This window comes from Anabrus simplex, chromosome 1 (assembly GCF_040414725.1).
Source record: "Anabrus simplex isolate iqAnaSimp1 chromosome 1, ASM4041472v1, whole genome shotgun sequence".
NCBI classification, from domain to species: Eukaryota; Metazoa; Arthropoda; class Insecta; order Orthoptera; family Tettigoniidae; genus Anabrus; species Anabrus simplex.
The window spans coordinates 1,212,460,659-1,212,478,024 of record NC_090265.1 but is presented as its reverse complement, the minus strand read 5'-3'; the positions used below and the strand labels follow the sequence as shown (position 1 = coordinate 1,212,478,024).

At 40.4% G+C, this 17,366-nt stretch overlaps 1 protein-coding gene across 1 annotated transcript in view; it reads right to left on the bottom strand.

Moving 5' to 3' along the window:
* Positions 1-17,366, bottom strand: part of LOC136877552 (glucose dehydrogenase [FAD, quinone]) — a 103,668-nt gene that overhangs the window by 29,624 nt on the left and 56,678 nt on the right. The window contains exons 2-3 of the mRNA XM_067151694.2: positions 14,317-14,733; positions 6,117-6,445 (exon numbers count right to left, since the gene is read on the bottom strand). Of these exons, the coding sequence (XP_067007795.2) occupies positions 6,117-6,445; positions 14,317-14,733 (746 nt within the window). The remainder of the gene's footprint in view (positions 1-6,116; positions 6,446-14,316; positions 14,734-17,366) is intronic.

Sequence of the window (17,366 nt, the reverse complement as noted above, 5' to 3'; positions counted from 1 at the left end):
AAGCGGTAACAAAGGAGAAATTTGTCTTCAGGGATTCTTAGGTAAACAGATAAGAAGATGGCTTACGGTGTTATTACTCAAGCCTAAGAGGCAACGCAGAGGCAAGAAATTAAATAAGAAAAGAGAAGTATACTAAAAATTGTAGCAAATGCCAGAAAACACCTTACGGTGTGAAATAATGTGCTACACTCCGCGTTACTGTTGAAATATTAACAGCCATCCTTAGTGCTATTCGAAGATGATTGTAACCTCCAACGGTATTCCGAAAATATCCTGCAGAATGGCAGCTTGACTTTTCTCTTGCCTTCTACTCAACGAACAACCACGACTTTACAGGAATGATGATGAAAATGGCATTACGTTACTTCCCTGCTGGCAAGCAGAGGCGTTACCATGGTAACTGGTAGGTTCGCTGTCGGTCTGGGAGAGTGTCAGTCATTCAACGCAGAGCACGGAATCCTCACAGAATAGTAATTTTCTCCGTCATTTGAAGAGTAAGTGAAATTATGTAGAAAACAACAAATATTTAAAACGGAGGGACGGTTTATACATAGCCTACCGGTTTTACAGAAAGTCAACAGTGTGAAAAAATATCAAATAACTCGTTTGACCTCCCTATAAACCCCCGGTCTGTTCTGCGATTCTTAATTATTTGCAAATCACAACCTGATGCCGGATGAGTATTCTCTAAATATGAAGTTTGGTCGAGATCTATCCAGGCGTTTCGCCGTGATGGTGGAACAGACAAACGGATAGACAAACAGATACGAAAGCTGAAATCCACTGATACGGTCTTGAGTTAACGTAAAACGGATTAATATCTGAAAAATTGAGAAAATAAACGAAATTACATTCAGCGGACCACCTACAACTTTGTTTATATAGATATATAGATAAAGTCATCTTCCTGTCTGTACTTCTTGAATGTTAGCCGGATTCTTGGTTTTTACGGCGTACAGGACAAATGATTGCCTGTGTCAGATTCACTTTAATTTTTGTCTGCCTGTCTGCCCGTTTGTCTATTACAGCATCACGGGAGAATGGATTGAAGGATTTTGATGAGAGTTTATATTTAAAATATGGCGAGTGGGTTCTTAGTTATAATTCCTTAAAAAATATTCAGTAAGAGGGGAGTTTGAGGGAGCCTTTAACATCTCTTTTACGGTTGGTTTTACAGGAAAATTGCTCATGACAAAATGTATTTGGAAATATCACGGAAATATCAGTGCTTATCATGTGAAAGTTGTTCAACGATAGATCAATAAGTCTATGGAGTGTTGCTTTGGCAATGTACATCTGTTTTTAGTTACATTTCTTAATATTAACCTGATTCTTGCTTTTTGTACCAAGAGAAAGGGATTAGATGAAGAGCAGCAATAATCCAAAATGCAATGAGTCAGGAAGCGAGCAGCTTGCGTCACTACAAGCCGTTGATATTCGTACCCTATGTCCACTTATATGCTTCAGAATTTCAGGAGCAACTTTAGGGGTCGACAAAATGTAATCATGCGCATGCTAAATGTTTGTCCCATCAACAAAGGGTACAACATCTAGTATCTGGATAAACAACTTGGACGATAACGCATTCTTCCCAGAATATGAAGAAGAGACGTAAAAGCTAGTGTGTGTGACCGGGCGAGTTGGCCGTGCGCGTAGAGGCGCGCGGCTGTGAGCTTGCATCCGGGAGATAGTAGGTTCGAATCCCACTATCGGCAGCCCTGAAAATGGTTTTCCGTGGTTTCCCATTTTCACACCAGGCAAATGCTGGGGCTGTACCTTAATTAAGGCCACGACCGCTTCCTTCCAACTCCTAGGCCTTTCCTATCCCATCGTCGCCATAAGGCCTATCTGTGTCGGTGCGACGTAAAGCCCCTAGCAAAAAAAAAAAAGCTAGTGTTACAGTACACTTCGTCGACGCTGAGCTGTTTTCACACTGGATCGTAGAGTAGGTCGCTTGTCAAACCTCCAGTCTGTTTGTAGGTCGCTGCGAATACAAAAGGAGTGCTGCTCTAGCTTATGTAGATAACTGTGTAAGCGGATGAGCTAGGAGATTGCGGGAAGGGCCTCGTTAGCTTACGGCCTGCGCCAACGTCCTCTTCTTTAACCTCACCGTATATATGTCCCTAACCAGAACATAAAGCAGCTGTGCAAGGTAAGGTCGTTTACCACCATATTCTCAAGTCAATGTATTTAGGACCTATCTCGCTAGCCAGGCGCTCCAAGCATTTGAAGTTAAATGAATTCAGTTCAGGATAATATGACGTTTGCCAGTAGAAACTAGATATTCCACGGTATGTACCGCGGATCCATATAAACCGCATGGAAGGATTCTCTTAAAACGGTCATCATTATCGATAAAATTCTCACAGAGGCTTGTTACACGTTCGTAGAGATTCATCTGCATACAGCAATACCGGATTTCTCGAGTGGGTTCCCGTTAAATTTGGATCTTGAATTTAACATTAGTGGATTTGGTTCCAACAAGTGTTGGGCCTTTAATTATAGTCATATCGAGTTCTGATACATATTCATAGATAGCAGTGATATTTCTCTATACTTTCGAAAAGATTATGGAATGGAGTGAGTTCAAATTTGTACTCTAATCGACCTATTGCGAAGTTTCCTAGACAGAAACACAACAACAAGAAACTCAGCCATGTTCTATTGAGGACTTCATGGCTGTCAAACGGATCGATGTGAGATTAGATGAAATATTTATCTCAGTGACACATATATTGCTACGAACAGCCAGTAAATATCTACAATTTGGGCGGAATTTTCAAGTTAGTCACAACGTACTACTTTAGTTTTACGCTCCGTATTCTGATAAAAGTGAGAAAGGAAATGTTTATTGTGGAGTGGTGGTGGTGGTGGTGTTGATTATTGTTTTAAGAGGAAGTACAACTGGGCAACCATCCTCTATTAACGCTCATCAGAGTGAAGAAGAAAAGTCCGACACTTCGAAAAATTGAGTTATTAGCCAAACAAAGACAAGGGGCAAAGTCAAGCCTCGACACAAGATACCGTCGAGATCGGAAAGAACAAGAGCTGACCAAAGGAGGTCGGATAAGACAGAAGAAAGTGAGGTGCATGGTACAAGTAAGTGTAAGCGATGCCAGGACTCAACTAAGGGACCCGTGGTCGCCAACCAACCAACCCCCCCTCCCCCCTCCCAAGTTAGTCGCCTCTTATAACAGGCAGGCGTTACCATGGGTGTTACTCTAGAGCCCCCATCTACGGGGAGGGGGACTTTGAAGGGGACACTCGGGCGTTTGTTGAGGAACCAATCCTTGTATTGACCCTTCCACAGTTTGGAAACCAACTCGAGTGTCTGTTAGAAAATGGTTGGAAACCAGGTAACTGATTTGAAAATCAACATCTACCTTTGGCTTGCATCCACGACAATCAAGAAATAATAACTTAATGGTAATGTTGATAAAATACTTCCATCCAGTTCCAATATAGTATTCTTTTATTAGTAGGGAAGTAAGTCCATTTTGTCATCATATTTTTGGTTTACGACAGGATTTAAGGTTAACTTAGCTCCTTAGGTCAGGAAGTGTGTAAGAGAGTTTCACATGTTTAATAGCAATAAACGTATTTCCTAATATAAACCGACGTCCTAGTCAATGATTTCGTAGTCAATGGGCGCAGTATATTCAAGGATTTTGTAAAGTCTAATTTTTGTTACATATAATGTGGAAGTGGAAAAACATATTTTATATTTGTTTAATAGATAAACGGCGTTGACTATGCAGCTCTGAGAATGGAAGTGCAACTACTAGCACTGGCACTAGCACCGATCGGTTTTCTCACGCTCTCTCGGATGAAAACGCGTGTGATTAGCAAATGTTGGCAATAATCCTACGAGTTAGAACAATGTAAAAAATTCACATATCACAGTAGTAGCGATCGAAGACCAACACAGCAGAGTACGAGTTACAGTTTTTTCACGTTTCCTACAAATAAACTGAGAATCTGTTTCGTTTCAAGTTGTATTTAACTTACGTATAAAAGTGCATAATGTTACCGTATCTTCCCCCAACTTTCTGATTTCCCTTTGCTACTTTATAGGCCCTCTCCTGATATAATTCTTTTAATCTGTAACGTAGAGATGAAGTATGCCCTCCGTCAAATTAAGCCAAATAGAATTCCTAATGCATTATTTATCGCTAATTGCCTACCTAAGGACCAAGTTATGTTTCATATACATCTTGGCGTTTATTAAATTTTCCCTTTGAACAAGTAGCTTTCCATTAGCTCGCTGTGTCGAACTCGGCATTCATCCGACCTCTTTGCACCACTTGTCAACGTCACATCTCGGAAAGTTCAAAAAGTCACGATGCATGCTCTGAGGAGGTTTTGTTCTTGGGCGTCTTTTGGTCGTAGGTCCATTTCTTCGAGGTCTTTCTTGACGTTAACGTACCTACCGGAGAAAGTTTCTTCAAGGTCTTTCTTGACATGAACATACCTACCAGAGAAAGTTTCTTCGTGGTCTTTCTTGACGTTAACGTACCTTGCAGAGAACTGTTTTCGGTGTTGAGCCAAATTATTTAAAATGCGATTTGTCCATCGAGAGTCGTCCATCCATCGCAGGTGACCGTACAATTTTTTTTTTTTTTTTTTTTTTTTTTTTTTTTTTTTTTTGCTATTTGCTTTACGTCGCACCGACACAGATAGCTTTTATGGCGACGATGGGATAGGAAGGGCCTAGGAATGGGAAGGAAGCGGCCGTGGCCTTAATTGAGGTACAGCCCAAGCATTTGCCTCGTGTGAAAATGGGAAATCACGGAAAACTATCTTCAGGGCTGCCGACAGCGGGGTTCGAACCCACTATCTCCCGGATGCAAGGTCACAGCCGCGCGCCTCTAACCGCACGGCCAACTCACCCGGTGACCGTAAAATTGAGCTCCGTGTTTGCGTATTGTGTCAGTAATCTTTTCTATCTAAGAGTACATTTCTTATCACTGTATTATTATTTTTCATTATTAGATATTTTTGTGAGTTTTTGCCATTGACAATGAGACAAACTGTCACACTTCTTCAGAAATAAAATACGGCTTCCATGATACTTCTGGGAAATCAGAAGTATTCTTTTCCTTCCAAAATGTATAGTCTGTGACACTTGGTCTATAGTTTGTAAGTCAGTTTTCTTTATATAGGCTGCTTTATTTCATTTTCATTTCCATCTCCATTCGATTTCTTCTATGTCTATATCTGTCTGTTATTCAATGTACATTATATTATTTTTTCATAAAATATTCCCTCTTGTTTGTTAGTATGATTACGTTTTAATTTTTCTACGCAAAAATTTCGGAATGAAGTACTACTAAATAAATAACAGTGCATAGAGAGCCTTGTTCAGCGCGATTAGCCCAGTGGCTTAGCTGCTGGCTTTCCACTTGGATGGCTGAGATGTGATTCCTGATCGATCCCGTGTTGAAATATTTTCCTTGAAATGACCACATGTTGTCAGAAGGGCATCTGGTCTTAGAACTCGGCCAAAACCCAAAATGACCGGGCGAGTTGGTCGTGCGGTTAGAGGCATGCGGCTGTGAGCTTGCATCCGGGAGATAGTGGGTTCGAATTCCACTGTCTTCAGCTCTGAAGATGGTTTTCCGTATTTTCCCATTTCACACCAGGTAAATGCTGGGGCTGTACCTAATTAAGGCCACGGCCGCTTCCTTCCCACTCCTAGCCCCTTCCTATCCCATCGTCGTCATAAGACGTATCTGTGTCGGTGCGACCTAAAGCCATTAGTAAAGAATTCAAAATGGAACAGGTGGCTCCAGTGACGCCACAAATATCTGGGATAAGCTGAAGAAAGAAAAGGAAGAATGATGTAGGAAGAAAGCCATCTATTTGGAGAACCGGTATACCATTCGACCAATAGAACAACGGTGAAAACTTTAATTCAAACCTTTCGGCATGATTAGAACAATCATGATTTATTTCTGAGTAGTAAAGGCACAAATAACAACCTCTAACATATTAATTGCTCAGTATCTGATCAAACAGCCGATATTCTACTGTGATGTACATTTTATATTTTATAATCTTATTTTGTAGAACGTATGGTTTGCCGATAATTGAACTATATAATGTACGTCACTAACCTGGATGTTGTCTGCGCCACAGTGAAGCCCGTGATCTGAGCGCCATTCAGGTCAGGGTTTACAGGATAACCCATCTCCCTCGCAGCTTCTAGGATAGCATCAGCCATAGCTGGCCTGTGGGGAAAGTGGCCGACATCGAGAAGGCCACCCACGCCGTGGAACTCCGTACCCACTTGGTCTATCTCCAGGTTGTTCTCAGACTTCTTGAAGTAGGGCAAGACATCCTGGTAGCTCCAACCTGTGATACCTGCCTCAGCCCACTTGTCGTAGTCCCTTGGATGGCCGCGCATGTACATCATACCGTTCAACACGCTGCAGCCGCCGATAACCTGAAACATGAACCATCTCCTGTGTTATGTTCGCAAATGAGGAAATACGCCCACCACATACGTACATACTTTAACAATAATATTAGAAGTTTCTCGTGGACTGTTGAAGAGTATTTATCATGCACTAATTGAAAGCCACCTGAATTATATGATTCATATCTGGGCATGTTGCAGTAAAGAACAATTTGAAAAGATCAGTATCTTACAGAAAAGAGCACTGAAAATACTCTTCAACTTACCCACCTTAACACCAACCATACAGGTCTACCAGTATTGTAATGTGCTGTCACTAGATGGTCTTCGTAAAAAAGCTTCAGCTATTATGTTGTATAAATTGAAAAATGGACAAACACATTCGAACACACTTTGCAACTTGAATTCTGACATACATTCATACAGTACAAGAGGATCTACTAAAATTCACTGTAAATCATCGAAGTCTACTAAGTATGGCACTAATTCTTTATGGCATTTTTCTGTAAAGTTTTTCAATAGCCTTCCTGAGCATATTCGAGAAGCCGCTAACTTACCCATCTTTAAAACCAAGCTTGTTAATTTTCTAAAAGTAAAAATGCCAAGCCTATAGAGTACTGATTTAGTATACTATATCACTGCTGTTCATATTTGGTTTCTATCACTAGGATACCTTAATATTATTTTTATTATTCTTCATTGTACAGTATATTATACTTTTGTCCTAGAAGCTGATGTTCTGAAATCTCATCTTTGTTGCCAAATGTAATTAATATTATAATTATTCATTGTACAGTATATTATATTTTTGTCCTAGAAGCTGATGTTCTCAAATCTCATCTTTGTTGCCAAATGTAATTATTTGTACTGCACCATTATGAGCCTTGGCTCAGGTGCCTCTTTTGAAATAAATAAAATAAAATAAAATAAATAAATACTTATGGAAATTTCAGAAGAGCATGACAAAAAAGGATGGGTAGTCTTATGTAACTCAGGGCTTATAAATATATCGGGGTTGGAAGTGAGCAAAAGTTGACTCAGGAGGGGCCAGATAAGAAAGATTAAACTGAGAAGCCACGCGTGACTGAAAGTAATTCTAGGCTCAGATACGATCAACGATCCCGAAGTGAGAGTTCACTCCGAACTGGTTCTCATGTAATGTTTTATATACTGTTGCTAGTTAAAATTTCTTGATGAATGTATCTCTAGCAAAATGTAGTTTCCACCGAAGTCTCAGTACCATTTATGATTGCGAGAATATGGAAGCTGCCGTGATATGTGTAGTTCTGAGCAATAACGTTCGGAGCAAAACTAAGTGCATGTGAGTCGGCGGATGCAGAGTAAGGTTCCGCCTACAAGTGGCCCCGGCCGGACCGTGGCCTGACAGCTCTGGACTCCAACTGACCAACCGAACAGACGACCGGTGGCCACGGCTCTACCGAGGCTCTACACCTCTGCATTCGGGAAGAGGAGAGGAGTTAGTTTCCACCGTCGGCTGCCTTGAGAATCGTTTTCTGTGGTTTTCCATTCTCCTGCGCTAAAGCAGATGCTGGGCCAGTTCCTAGTATAGGCCACGGCCGGCAACTCCCTTCCATTCGTCACACATCTCCTTCATCGTTACAAACCTCCTGACTGAGAGAGGGCGTCACCATTAAAGAGGCCCGCCGTACCCTTTCAGGGTACAGAAACAAAACAATTTGAGTACAGTAGTAGTAGTACATCTGAACGTAATGAATGGTGGTTCTCATAGGGCTGGTCACACTGTGATTTACACTTTCTGGCACCTCACTGTGGTACCACAATCGATGTTTTGCATAACCTTTGGTCGTGCATTTGAATGTCTAAGCAACCTGTGCGCTGAAGACCTGGAAGACTAAGAGACGTGGTCTCACCGGTATTGTTCCAAAAATCCTTTGACTGCTTGAGTTTCTTAGGGACCTAGTGGAGGTTCACTCTGTGGAGCTGTGTGATGAGGCCGTTGCGACGGAATTCTTATTTGTAAAAGGAGGACTGTGACGGAACCTGTTTATTTAAGAAAATAGGAAATGAATACTTTTAAATAATACGGGCACTCACAGAGAGATCCCATTCCCGTAGAGGTGTAGCGCTGCCAAATGTAGAATTCCACTGTGCTGTACATAATGAAATATCAGTCCAGGGTGGAAAATGTGGTGAAATGTGTCTGCTCGGTATCAATTTTGCTTATAAGTAAGTAAAAATGCATGAATGTAAATGTTTTTCTGGTTTTCGTGAAGATAAAACCCTTGACAGATAATGCACTTTTCCAAACATTTACCGAGACTCCGGCGCAACGTAAATTTGTTAGAAAATGAAAGGACGAAACACTAGAATGTATAAATTAAATTTCATTCCCAGTCGTCTTATTGAAGACTACAGGACTATAACCGCTTCCTTCCCAATCCTAGCCATATCCCGACCCATAGTGTCTGAAAACCAATGTGGGATAGTGCGACGTGAAACCACTAATAAGGAAAATAAATAACTATGTCAACTGCTTGAATAACTTCGGCGATTATGTCGAAAAATTAAAGAAAGAAAAAATTCTTTATCTTGAACTCTATTTACATGCTCACCTACAAAACGTTAGTAAAGTTTACTTTCAGACACTCATCAATTCGTGGCTATGGAGAACGTTTCATTTCCATGTATTATTATTATTATTATTATTATTATTATTATTATTATTATTATTATTATTATTATTATTATTATTATTATTATTATTATTATTATTATTATTATACATTTTGATATTCCAAAGCGGCTGCTTGGATGAACGTTCAGCCTACTGGCCTCCACTTCAGAGGGCCACGGGTTCGATACCCTTTCGGGCAGGAGATATTAACAATGCATGACTTTTTCTCCCGGCTTAGGGAATGAGTGTTTGTGGTCGTCATAATACACTTCCTTTCATCTACATGCAACACACCACACAGATAACAACCACAGGACTGCGCAGTAGTAAATACAGTACGTCCCTCCACATACAGTTGGCGTCAGGAAGGACTTCCGGCCGTAAAATTGGGCCAAATCCACATCAAATACTGAGCACAACAACAAAGAAAAGGCTAGGTGTAAGAAGATACATTTTGAGGTTCCGATTTCTTAGGCTGTACCTGGCACCTGCTTGATAGTCTGTGTTGATTTCTTTGAGTGTAATTTGATGAGAAGTAAATACCACTGCATTTAAAGAAGGATCGACAATAGGATTATAATGCTCCTTAGTCTAGAATCAAGAGCTAGAGGTCACCAAGATCAACCTTGATTGGACCTGTCTATCCTAGACGATGCTAATTCTAATTCGATCGGTCAATCAGTCTACGTCTGTGAGTTACAAAATAATTCCTATTATCAGGAAACACAAACGAAGTGAAGATATTAAATTGAAGAACCTTTTATCAATTACTTTCAACACAAATAGCAATATATTAACAACATCAACAATGATCATTTTTTTCTTCCTTCGCCACGTACCCCACACCCTGCTGCGTCTCACTTGTGACTTGTCCCTGATTTACGACTGGATTCCGTTCCTAACACCAACGCTATGTGGAGAGATTTATTCACTATTGTGTGTGTGCGTGGTGCTTGGTAGTGTGATATGTTGTTTGCATATTCAGAGGAGTGTATTGAGAGAAACACAAACACTTGGATCCCGAGACAGAGGAATTACCAGATCTAGGTAAAATCACTGACCCGGATAGGAATCGATCCCATGCTTCTCTGATCAGAACCGGAAAATAACAAAAAGTATTGATTTCTCAATCTACCTTAAATAAGAAGCGATAAATTGCAATCGATAACAACGGTTATAAGGAAACCCCAAAAACCAATGGCAGCACCAAAATGAGGCTTACTAGGCAAGATGAGGAGTAAGGTAGTTTGCCATTGCTTTCCTCGCTGGGTCAGAAAGTACTATTGCAGCACGACTGACCCTATGAGCAGCACTTTTCATAACACTCAGATGCACTAGTCGTGTTCTGGATGTCATTACTCAGCACCACCCATACCCCAGCAACTTCCATATTGTCACAGCCATGGATGTTGACTGGGACTTCGGTGGTAGCTACACTTTACTCTGGCCTGTGTCAGGAGATATTTTGCTTATTGTTCTTCCTTTTTGTTATGTCTCCACCGTGACGCTGTGTTTCTGCACTTGCAAAAGGGTCGGAGGCAAATTATATTCTACCGAAGACAAGTAAAAGAACTGAAGTACTGCAGCGTCGACATACATGGGACCTAGCGGGTAAAATTGTTTTGTTTGACTTTTCAATAAAATGTGTACAATAAACGTCCATTTTCTGTAATATAATTTGAATAGGAATTATTCAGATACGTTTAGTATAAATTGCTGTACCATGTAGCTACACCGTAGCTTATAATTGAACGGACTTTGATGGCCCAATTCCGTTCCCAAATGCTAGCAAGGAAGTGGTTGCCCTAGCACTCGAGGGAATTGAATGTTTCTCATAAACGTTTCGATGTACAGTGCATCGTGCCTTCAAGAGCGAGCACACTACTTCTCACGATGAGAGTGGAAACAAGCTTGTATTTCCTAGTTTACACTCACATTTACGCTATGTCATTCCTGATCTCGTAGACTGCCGCAAAATCTAAACGTTTTTCTGTTAAGAACCTATTTTCGTTTCTAATGTGAAGTAATCAAGTTAAGGAAAGGACAAACAACACTAATACGTAGATTAGAAGTATGTAAGTTTCGTGTGAAGTTTGGTGTGATTGCCTAGTAAATATACTATAATCTACGTAATGGAATATTTTGTAAATTCCGTATTTTGTACTCTTTTCTCTTGGTTATCGTGAAGTTTCTTGTAAAAGTAAAATAAAATTTAGTGCAAATACTTCGATTTCATGAAATGTTTGTTATATTCTAATTTCGTTTTGATACTACAGTATTGAAAGATTGCCGCCATGCTATCTTACAGTTGCAATGTATGCGTTAATAATAATACAATGGCAGAGCGTAAGAAGCGCCGGCCTTGTGGTCTAGGGATAGCGAACCTGCCTCTTACCTGAAGGATCCGTGTTCGATTCCGGACCAGGTCAGGGAATTTTACCTGAAACTGAGAGCTGGTTCGAAGTTTACTCAGTCTACTTGATTAAAATCGACGAGTTATCAGACTATGAAATAGCTGTGTCAGTCAAGAAAGCCAAGTAGAAGAAGAAGAAGAATTTTGTGTGGCTATTTCTAGCCGGGTCGGCCCCTTGGTGCAGGGGTAGTGTGCCTGCCTCTTACCCCGAGGTTACGGTTTCGATTCCCGGCCAGGTCAGGGATTTTTCCCTGGACCTGCGGGCTGGTTCGAGATCAACTCAGCCTAAGTGATTAGAATTGAGGAGCTATCTGACGGTGAGATAGCGGCCTCGGTCTAGAAAGCCAAGAATAACGGCCGAGAGGATTCGTCGTGCTGACCACATGACACCTCGTAATCTGCAGGCCTTCCGGCAGAGCAGCGGTCGCTTGGTAGGCCAAGGCCCTTCAATGATTGTAGTGCCATGGGGTTTGGTTTGGTTTTATTTCTAGCCGAGTGCAGCCCTTGTAAGGCAGACCCTCCGATCAGGATGGGTGGCATCTGCCATGTGTAAGTAACTGCGTGTTATTGTAGTGGAGGATAGTCTTATGTGTGGTGTGTGAGTTGCAGAGATGTTTGGGACATCACAAACACCCTGTCCCTGAGCCAAGGGAATTAACCATTTAAAGTTAAAATCTCCTACCCGGCCGGGAATCGAACCCGGGACCTGTGGAACAAAGGCCAGCGCGCCAACCTTTTAACCATGGAGTCGGACAGCCAAAAATAAAAGCCGTGAGTATTCGAAGCACTGACCACGCGTTACCTGGTAACCTGCAGGCCATCGGGCTGAGCGGCATTCGGTTGTAGAATAAGACCCAAAAGAGTTGTAGCATAATGAGAAAAGGAAAGACGAAGAGCGCAAGAAGCAAGTACGGAGACCAAGTAGGCTAGATGTATACGGATCGCATAACCACAAGAATCTTGCATTCGGAAGATGTCGGGCTCGATCCCCACATTTTTGTCAGCACATTTGCTGAGAATTTTACAAACCTCTCCTTGGTTGGATGGGTGACTAAATTTCTAGAAAATAGAACTGAGGGAATTAGAATAGGTTAAGAATTACCTAATTCTCTAACGATTAAGAGGGGCTCTTGCTATGCATTTTTCTTTGTTTTCTGATGTATATAAATTATATGAGTAAGGAAATGATTGCGGGTGATGTTATACTGTATAGAGTTTTATCTAAATTACAGGACAGTAAGCGACTTCAAGAAGTCATCGACAATGTTGTGGGATGAACAGCAAGCAATCTTATGAAGGTAAATGTGATGAAAAGACAGGTTGAATGTTTTACCAAGAGAAGAAGTCCTGTCAGTTTTAATTACTGTGTTGATAGGGTAAATGTACCTCACGGAGATCACCTAAGTACTTAGGTGTTAATATAAGGAAAGATATTCATCGGGGCAATCACATAAATGAGGTTGTGAATAAGTGGTTGCACATTTCTTCATTTGGTTATGGGGAGGGATATTTAGGGGTTGTAGTAAAGACGTAAAGGTGAGGCGATAATACCCGAATTAGAGGATGGTTCCAGAGTATGGTTAGCGTGCTGGCCTTTGGTCACAGGGATCCCGGGTTCGATTCCCGACAGGGTCGAGAATTTTAACCACCATTGATTAATTTTGCTGGCACGGGGCTAGGTGTATGTGTCGTCTTCATCATCATTTCATCCTCATCACGATGCGCAGGTCGCCTACGGTAGTCAAATCAAAAGGCCCGCACCTGGCGACCCGAACTTGTCCTCGGACAATCCCGGCATTAAAAGCCATACGCCATTTCATTTCATTTTCTCCAGAACTACTTGATACTCGAACTGGAAAACAACTGAAGGAAATCAGCAAGATTGGTTCTGGGCGATCTCTGCCAAAGGAATAGTTATGAACATTTTGCAAACCTTGGGGTGGGAATTCTTTGGAGTAAGGAGACAAGCTGTTAGAGGAGATGGTGTGGAATGACCTTAGTAGACGAATAAGCTTCAGTGGAGCTTATAAAGGTAGGAAAGCTCATAATATGAAGATTGGAATTCAAAGGAACAAATTGGAGCAAATATTCAGTTAGAGTACAATGAATTTGGGATTGTAATAATTTATCGGGGGAAATGTACAATAAATTTCCAAGTTCTTCGAAATTAAAGAAAAGGCTAGATAAACAATTGACAGAGAACTGCCACCTGGTCGGCAACCCTAAATACAGATCGAGATGATTGATTGAGAACAAAACCCTGCCACTCCATCCGAAAGCACGCAGAGGGGCGTTAAGTGCATAACAATTCTAAAAACCACGTTTAAGAAATATAACGTCATGCAAAAAAAAAAGGTAACAAAAGAGGGCCAATGATTTTTTTTTTCTCCGTATGTCAAAAAATATGTCAGAAAATGTTATGCCATCGGGTAAGACTCTCAGATGTAATTTCTAACTTACAACGCTTAACGATTAATGCGGAGTTGTTTTTATTCCGTAATTCACGAATATCTATATTCTATGTCAAATAGCTCTCTGACGTCGCGAGACTACTCAGAATTGTCTATCCAAGCGTCTGCTATGTTGTCGTGTTATCCCACCCACTCAACGTGTTCCGCTCCGCAGAAAACTTAACTGTGCCATGTGTCACTTGTACCAGGCCAAAATATATTTACTCAATAAAAATAACTGCAAAGAAACAGTTCCCAATTTGATCCAGATTATATTATACTATGAAATTGCTCCCCTTCATATATCCATAGAAAGACCGGACACTCAAGAGAGTAATTGCCCGCAATGCTGAGATGATAGAGTTTTAAAATACCTTACCTTCCCTCTGATCCACGTGCAGCGTCTCTCCTTATTTCCCAAACAAGCACCACTTTCGGGCTCGGTTAGGTAATTCCAGTCCATGTCGGGGTTTCCGTGGTAATTAATAACCATTGCTGGTACTTGTGAACCAGGAGGCTCATCACCCCCTGCCTCCAACAATAAAACCTTCCACTCTGGCACCTCCGAGAGACGACTTGCAACCACGGCGCCTGCCGACCCACCACCAATCACTACGAAGTCATACGAAATCTCGGGGACATTCTCACGAAGGCCCACCCGACGGCAAGGATCGTCGAGGTCACACTGTGAGCGTAAGAAACTGTCCAGCAAGCTCATGAAAATCATAAACGAACCTGCTCCACACGTTCCCTCCAAGGACGGACCAACGTATGGTGAAGGACAATTGCATGACCCCTACAACAAAAGAGAAACATGGATTTTAATGTCAATCATACAATTAGTCTACATTCAATCAACCAGTCACCACTAATCTAAATTTAAGACTGTTTCCCAGGTGGCAGATTCCCTATCACTCTTTGTTTCTACGATTTTAAAGAAGTTGGAAATTTGTTGAACATCTCACTTGATAAACTACTCAAATGCCTAATTCCTCTTCCAATAAATGAACATTTATCTTAATATTGTGACCTTTCCTAATTTTTAAAATTCCATTGAAGCTTACTCGTCTTCTAATGTAATTCCACGCCATCTCTCCATTGACAGCTTAGAACATACCGTATAGTCGAGCAGCTTGTCTCCTTATTTCGAAGTCTTCTCAGCCCAAAGTTTGCAACATTGTCTTAACACTACTCTTGTCGGAAATCATCCAAAATAAATCGTACTTTCTTTTCGATCTTTTCCATTTCTCGAATCAAGTAATCGTGGTGAGGGTCCAATACACTGGAGCCATAGTCTAAATCCGATCTTGTTAGTGAATTATAGGCCGTCTCCTTTTCTACCTTACTAAAAACCCTGCATATCATTTCTCTGAGTTTTACTTATTTATTTATTTATTTATTTATTTATTTATTTATTTATTTATTTATTTATTTATTTATTTATTTATTTATTTATTTATTTATTTATTTATTTATTTATTTATAGAGCGGCGAAGTTAGGGCTCCTGATCCACGCTGACATAATAACAACATACTATTATTATATTTTTAAAGTATTAATTTAAAATATCATGGTAATCAATTGCAATTCATTAGAGAAAACATGTAAATCAGAAAAGGAGTAACAATAAAACAAATAATTACGATTACTATTAATGGATAAAGTATAAAATAATATACAATAGCAGAAAAATATAAAATTAATAACTAAAGAATGTTTAAGTTAATACTACAGTGTCCCGTAACTAGCTAAAGGAGAATAGTTTTCTATAAGTAATATGAGGCAAAATTAAATGAACTACGGTTAAATATGAGTTCAATAAACACCATGTTACTACGATACTGTGTTACTACGTTATTTATTCTGAGAAACTAATGCATAATCTTAAACGAGACAAGTAAAACGTAAATGGGATAACCTAAGATACATATAAATATAATATATAATTTTTATATCATTTACACATAATTCACTCATACAGTCATTCAAGTCAGCTTTATATACTCTGGAGTAATTTACGATAGGCTGTTTTAATCGTCCTAGAAGAGGTGGACGAGTCTTGGTCTCTGTCGTAGAATAATGAATGTATACTGCAATACTTCAGGAGAAGAACAATAAGAATGATTCAAGACTCATGTCTGAGAAAGGGAGGCTGCACATAAGGACCACTTTTGAGCTCTATCAATTGTACACAGAATTTGGTATTGATAAATTCGTTAAAACTGGCAGCTTATACCAGACTGGTCGCGAGACAGGCCAAGCAAGGGAAGTTCTTATCACACAACCAAGTGGAATGTGGAGGGGAGGCCAAAAGAAGTTGTAATAAGAGGAGGGAATGAGAAGAATACCGCTACCTCGTAGAATTGTGAGCGTGGGGACAGGCTAATATTTTCTTTCAATCCTCCCCGCTGTATTAGAATTAACAGTATGTCGGAGGTGGTGTAGGTTGTTTTGACTGACACCTCCCATCCTCCTGAAAATAAAAGGAAACAGGAAGAGAAGGCTTCAGGGTGTGCAGGACAGTTGTCTAGTACAGAGATGGGGAGGAAAACTCACTCATAAGGTCTACCTTGGGATTTTGCCCCATTGGAAGAGGAAACAGAAGGGAATACTATCAATCAGGTACTAGCTTCCAGTTGTGTAGCATATGCCATTTACTGTGTAAGTCTGTGGCTAGCTGTGGCTAATCAAGGGAGTTATTTTAAAGTGATTTCTTCCGCACCCCTCAAATGAAATATCGTGTGTAAATACTTTCTATCGTGAGGTGACCCCACAAACGTGCGTGCATGCAAATATTTCTAATAAACATTGGGATATCTTTGAAATAAACACTGCAGAAGGGAAAAGTAGTTTAGTGACAAATATTCGTAGACTGTGTAGGGTTTACGTTCTCACACATGCAACGCAGAATAACGTGTTCGGCTGAAACACAGGAACGGCACGTGTGCATGCTGTTGTTGAATGTAATGTGAAATTCTGTGATTATGAGCCACGGAACTTTCAGTATCACGGGAAATTGAAATCATAGAAATGTGACTTCCCATGTAGAGTATTTCGCGGATATTGGCTAAATTTCCAAATGCGGCTGCCTTTTGATAGTTATCGGGGCTGTTACTGAACTGTTGAACCCACTGTCGGCGGTATAAGGAGATTAAAGAACTGCTGTATATTTTTGTTATCAGTATCTGAGCTGACTTGGTTTCGTTCTCCGTTCACTGTCGACTGCCCAGTCCGTGTTCAGCTGTTCATGTCTTCTGCAACCTGCCATAAGCGTTGTACCTAAATATATTACCATGTCATTCCTTTCCATAATTTGTACACATCTCTGCTTTGCTTCATAAGGTAAAACAGCCCTGGGTGCCATCAGAGGATTATTATTATTATTATTATTATTATTATTATTATTATTATTATTATTATTATTATTA